Source organism: Somniosus microcephalus, chromosome 29 (genome assembly GCF_052327205.1).
Source record: "Somniosus microcephalus isolate GS21.2 chromosome 29, FLI_Smic_1.0, whole genome shotgun sequence".
Taxonomy (NCBI): Eukaryota; Metazoa; Chordata; class Chondrichthyes; order Squaliformes; family Somniosidae; genus Somniosus; species Somniosus microcephalus.
In genome coordinates, this window is record NC_141015.1 from 38226433 (window position 1) to 38232432 (window position 6000).

General features: G+C 45.8%; 1 protein-coding gene across 1 annotated transcript in view; it reads right to left on the minus strand.

Moving 5' to 3' along the window:
- mcu (mitochondrial calcium uniporter) overlaps nucleotides 1-4587 on the minus strand; it is an 88259-nt gene extending 83672 nt beyond the window's left edge. Inside the window, exons 1-2 of the mRNA XM_085969988.1 lie at nucleotides 4568-4587; nucleotides 2751-3003 (exon numbers count right to left, since the gene is read on the minus strand). Of these exons, the coding sequence (XP_085826114.1) occupies nucleotides 2751-3003; nucleotides 4568-4587 (273 nt within the window). The remainder of the gene's footprint in view (nucleotides 1-2750; nucleotides 3004-4567) is intronic.
- Between the last annotated feature and the right edge of the window lie 1413 nt (nucleotides 4588-6000).

Sequence of the window (6000 nt, forward strand, 5' to 3'; positions counted from 1 at the left end):
ATTCTCCACTTGCCTGGATGAGTGCAGCTCCAACAACACTCAAGAAGCTCGACCCCATCCAGGGCTTAGTGTGGAACCTGATAGTGTGTGGTTGGGTACGCCTCACCTTGTGGCAATGTTGATCACGCACGCAAACTCACACTCAATGATGCCGCGTTAATACTTCAGTGTCTTCACCAGAACGTCACCTCGAGTTTCACGCTGTGTCGAAGCGCAACTAGCACTTGCATTTATATAGTGCCTTTGACTTAGTAAAATGCCCCCCTCCCCCACCCCACCCCACAAGTCGCTTCACAGGAGCGGTTATTAAGCAAAATTTCGCACTGAGCCACACAAGGTGATATTAGGACAGGTGAAGAGGTACATTTTAAAGAGCATCTTAAAAAAAGAGCTGGAAAGGTGGAGAGCTTTAGGGAGGGAATTCCAGAGTTTAGGACAGCCACCAATGGCGGAGCGATTAAAAATCAGGGGGATGCACAAGAGCCCAGAATTGAAGGAGTGCAGATATCTCAGAGGGTACTAGGGCTGGCGGAGGTTACAGGGATATAGGAAGGTTGTGAGGCCATGGAGGGATTTTAAAACAAGGATGAGAATTTTTTTATTTTATTTTATTTATTTTTTTAATTTTTATTTATTTATTTATTTATTTATTTATTTTTAAATCGAGGCACAATTTCACCCACGCGTATTTTTTAAATTTTTTTTGAAAGCTGCGTTTTTGATCGAACCCTCTTGTAGCTTTTGCTCAAGTCTCGCCGTACATAAGAATAAATTACATTTGCCACTGCAGCCCCTGAACATTTCCCCTTCCCTGCGTCCAATCAATTGCTTCTGCACATTTAAACTTGACTGTTTGTGCGCTAGATCATGCTGAACCACGGTCGCTCTACACGAAGAAGCTGGCTGCCCAGATAAGACTTCAATCAACACTGCAATCAAGCACTGCGTGACACCGCTTCAATCAATAGGCCCCTGCAGTGACAATGCAGTATTGGTTAACATCTCAACCCTCGACTATCCGTAACAAAAACTACACAGTCAAAGGGAGTGCATAAATATTTGAAAGAAACATTTACAGGAAACTCTCGTTTAAACGGCACCTAAATATCCAGAATTCTTTAATAACCGGCAAAATTCATACTCCGAAAACAACACCTCAATAACCGGAAATGTTGCCGAGTCTGAGTCTCCCGCGGTGGCCGAATTAGTCAGTGGGGGTAGTTCTCCAAACTGCCACTACTCGGCTTCTTGGCGCTGTCGGAAGTCCGAACACCTCAACAACAGGAGTCTGACTCTCCCGCGCTGCCGGGAGTCTCTTCCAATCTGCCAATTTTCTGTGTGTCTCTCCATCTTTATCGTGAATTATCTCCCCTGTCTTGCATTATGGAATTCCCAAAAGTTGGTCCAAGCAAAAGGACTTGGAATAAGTGTACAGTCAACTACTGTATTGTATAGTCGTTTACTGTATAAGTTTTGTTTTACTGTTAAGTAATTAAAGAGTTATGGATTACCCTCAACTGGCAGTACTGTACTTAATCGAGCATCTGCCACCATCCATTTAACACAACATTCTATAGGTGAGTACCCAGTTACTGTATATTGCGCATTTCTTGATTTTTTTATTTTTGTTTGTTAAATATAGCCTCGGTAGATAACCCTCTTTGTCATCCGGACTTTTTAATCAACCGGCACCATCCCGGTCCCATCGGTGCCGGATACCAAAGAGTTTCCTGTAAAAGGGTATGGGTAAACGACAGGGTTATGGGACTAAGTGGATCAGCTCTTGCAGACACGCCAGCACAGGCATGATGGGCCAAATGGCCATCCTCCAGCGCTATTAAATTCTACTAGTCTAAAATCTTCCCGTTCAGATCTGTCCTGTGTGGATTCGGTTAACTGCGCTGTTGGATCACAATGATTTTATGCAAGATTTGAAAAGGAGCAACTCTGGTGCAAAAATGTTTCTGCCCACAATTTTTTCAGCGCATCAACCACTTTCCCCCCCCCTTTTTATATTTGTGATACTTTTCGCTGCATGTTCCATGGTCGTTTGGTTAATGGGTAACGAGCAATTCCGTCCGAGTCAGAAGGTTGTGGGCTCAAGTCCCACTCCAGAGACTTGAGCACAAAAACCTAGACGGACACCCCTGGGAGTGCTGCACTGTCGCAGGTGCCGTGTTTCGGATGAGACGTTAAACCGAGGCCCCGTCTGGTCTCTCAGGTGGACGTAAAAGATCCCATGGCACTATTTCGAAGAGCAGGGGAGTTGGCTCCGGTGTCCTGGCCAATATTTATCACTCAACCAACATCACTAAAACAGATTATCTGGTCATTATCTCATTGCTGTTTGTGGGAGCTTGCTGTGTGTAAATTGGCTGCCACATTTCCTGTAGTAGTGACTACACTTCGAAAGTACTTCACTGGCTTTGGGATGTCTGGTGGTTGTGGAAGGCGCTGTAGAAATGCCAGTCTCTCTTTCTTCAGGATGGATTTATTAGTTTATTACTAACACTCCCCACCACCAATCCTCCCTTGAAATTTTTAATGATAGCAAAGTGTCAAATATTGACCAAGGAACATCCATCACGAACACAGTGCCCTCCCAGCACACAAGCTGCCCATTACTAAGAAGCATCTGAGGCAGGACGTGAGCTCATAATCTAGGCTGACATGCCAATGCAGCACTGGCAGGTGCCATCCTTCAGATGAAGCATTCAGCTTAAGTCCTGCCCCAACTCTTTAATGTTTACCCTGAAGATGCCATGGCACTCTTCGAAGAGCAGGGCGCCCAGCAAAATGGATGAATCTTGCGTTGTTCCACAGCGAATGTGTTTCAGATTAAGTCGGTCATTGGCGGCCAGGAATATGTCCAACCTCAAAGCTGTTGCTTTAGAATATTTCTGGGTGCAAAAATGGCTGCCACATTTGCCGAACTGAACAGTCACTGCGTTGCAAGGTAATTTTATCTGAATGCTTTTAGACGCGGCCAAGAGACGTGACTCGCTTTGAAATAAATGCAAGTCTTAGTTTCTACCAGATCACGATTCACAACACGTAGACAAAATTGCTGTGCCAGAACGCATTCACATTGGATGCAGTGGATAACCCAAATTCGATTGCTGCTGAAACTGCCTATATATAATATATATATATATATATATATATATATATATCTCTCTCAACTTGGCATATTCATTTCAATAAATCACAACAGTGCGAGCTCCTGGCAGACTCAGCAGATCTATTCCGTCATCTCATTTCACGACAAAAAAAACCCCTTCTAATCCCATTTGCCTGCTTTATCCGATGAAGAGTATAATGCAGCAATAATCTTGCCTTCTGTTTCCCCAACTACTATCAGCAATTGTCCCACATCCATAGAAAATGCAAAGTCTCATTACGCGTCGTAATCCATCAATCGTTGTTGCCTATACAGCACAGCCTGGCCCACTGAAGGGAATAAGGTGGCTCCATGGTCATTGTTTGTAGGATCTTGCTCGGTGCCAATCAGCTGCCACATTTGCCTTTATAGCTGTGCTTCAAGTATCGCCCCGACAACCCAGATGTGGTGCCCCAGCCCCTGAATGGGCCTTGATCTATAGCCTTCTGACTCCGAGGAGACTGTGCTACCAACTGAGCCAAGCTGACACTTGGCAATCCTGCCACAGTGCGGGGCACGACCACAGCAATGCAGCCAAAAATCAGCAGCTTGGCAGTGTGCGCAGGAACGCAGTCACGTTGCCTTGTTTCACTGCTGCACAGAACTAATGGTCCAATGCACTGCAAGGCGCTTAACAAATGCAAGCTCGTCCCTTCATTGGCTCGTGCCATGTGGATTTAAGAGGCACACAAAACACTCCACCGCTGTTCAGTGAAAGTAAATAGTCTGCAATTTTCGTTAAAAAAAATGGACCGCGGAGCTCGCATGGTGTTGCTCGCTGTAAAGTGGACGACACGCTGATTCACTGGCCTGGGATCTAGTGGTGTCCAACTGGCATTTGCCTACATCACACTCTCTGCACTTCAAAAGAAACTCACTGAAGTTCTTTGGGATGTTGGAGAGATGTGATAGGGTGCTGTTGTAAATGAAGGCCTTTCTTCCTTTTCAGCTATACTAGGATAAATGCTTTTCAATTGGCCGTTCCAGGATTTTGACCCAGCGACGATGAAGGAACTCCCTCCCTAACAGCACGGTGGGAGTACCTTCACCACACGGACTGCAGTGGTTCAAGAAGGCGGCTCACCACCACCTTCTCAGGGGCAACTAGGGATGGGCAATAAATGCTGGCCTTGCCAGCGACGCCCACATCCCAGGAACTAATAAAAAAAATCCCAATGGACCGTGTTCAAAGGCGAGGCATAGTGCATTGAATAAACCCCGTAGCCGAACAGCAACAAAGGGAACTACCCGAGCCCATCAGTCCGAAATTCTCTTGCCTGAAAAGCTTTATGCTTTACAACAATTGGTTTCAGGCAGTCAAGGTTCTCTTAGCCACCCCATGACATCATTAAGACAGCACTCACTGGTGACCTTTTGACAGGTGAGGCAAATACTATTCTTGCTTACCCAAGGCAGCTTGTTACCATGGTAAAGGGACCCATTGCCAAGGCGTTTTATTTTCTTGTTGATAGCGATTTCATTACCAGAAGGAGGCGTGGTCAAAGAGTAAGAGTGGTGCCAATAAACAACTTGCATTTATATAGCACCTTTAACACAGTCAATTGTCCCAAGGCGCTTCACAGGAGCGTTATCAAACAAAATATGGCACAGAGACACATAAGCAGATATTAGGACAGGTTGGTCACAGAGGTAAGTTTTAAGAAACGACTTAAAAAAGGAGAGAGGTAGAGAAGTGGAGAGGTTTAGGGAGGAAGTTCTCGAACTTAGGGCCTAGGCAGCTGAAGGCACGGCCACCAATAGTGGAGCGATTAAAATGGAGAATGCACAGGATGCCAGATGGGAGAAGAGGACGACAATATTTACTTTGGCAAAGCCAACTCCTTTTCTTACAGGAACAGGAGGAGACCATTCAGCCCCTCGAGCCTGTTCTGCCATTCAATAGATCATGGCTGATCTGTATCTTAACTCCATCTACCCGCCTTGGTTCCATAACCCTCAATACCCTCGCCTAACAAAAATCCATCAATCTCAGTTTTGACATTTTCAATTGACACCCCCAGCCTCAACAGCTTTTAGGGGGGGAGAGTTCCAGATTTTCACTGCCCTGTGTGTGAAGAGGCGCTTGCTGACATCACCCCTGAACGGCCAAGCTCTAATTTTAATGTTACGCCCCCTTGTTCTGGACTCCGTGCACCCTCCCCCCTCACCACACCACACCGGAGTTCATAGCTTTCTCTCTCTACCCCATCAAATCCTTTAATCATCTTTAACACCTCAATTAGACCACCCTTTAATCTTCTATACTCAAGGGCATAGTTGCAGCATTTTCTGCCAGTTAGGTTGAGCGCCATTCACCAAGACTCTCTGCCTGAAATCCAATCTCCACAGTTCCAGTAAACAGAAACATAGAAGATAGGAGCAGGAGTAGGCCATTCGGCCCCTCGAGCCTGCTCCGCCATTTAATGAGATCATGGCTGATCATCCAAACTCAGTACCCTGTCTTTGCTTTCTCCCCCTATCCCTTTAGCCTTATGAATGGCATAAAAAGAATGGCTGCCCAACAACTACTTCACCCAGTGCGGTACATTCATTGTAGGGGTTGGGGAGGGTGAAGACGCCAATCATCGTGATACTTCCGAGAGCTGACAAAGCCAATGAGTACAGTCCTTCTGTCAATCACTAACCAACCTGTCGTTAACAAGACAAGGTGACAGGGCGATAGCTGGGTCTGTACCGAAATCTGAAAGCTGGTTGATTGCTTCCGACAGTTATCTGGGTCTGGTTCCCAAATTCTTCAGAAAGGGTCAAAGTAGCCAAAAATTTGCAGCCACGACCGGTTAAGACTCAGCATTTTTTTCTTCTGGAATAAATCTGGGCAG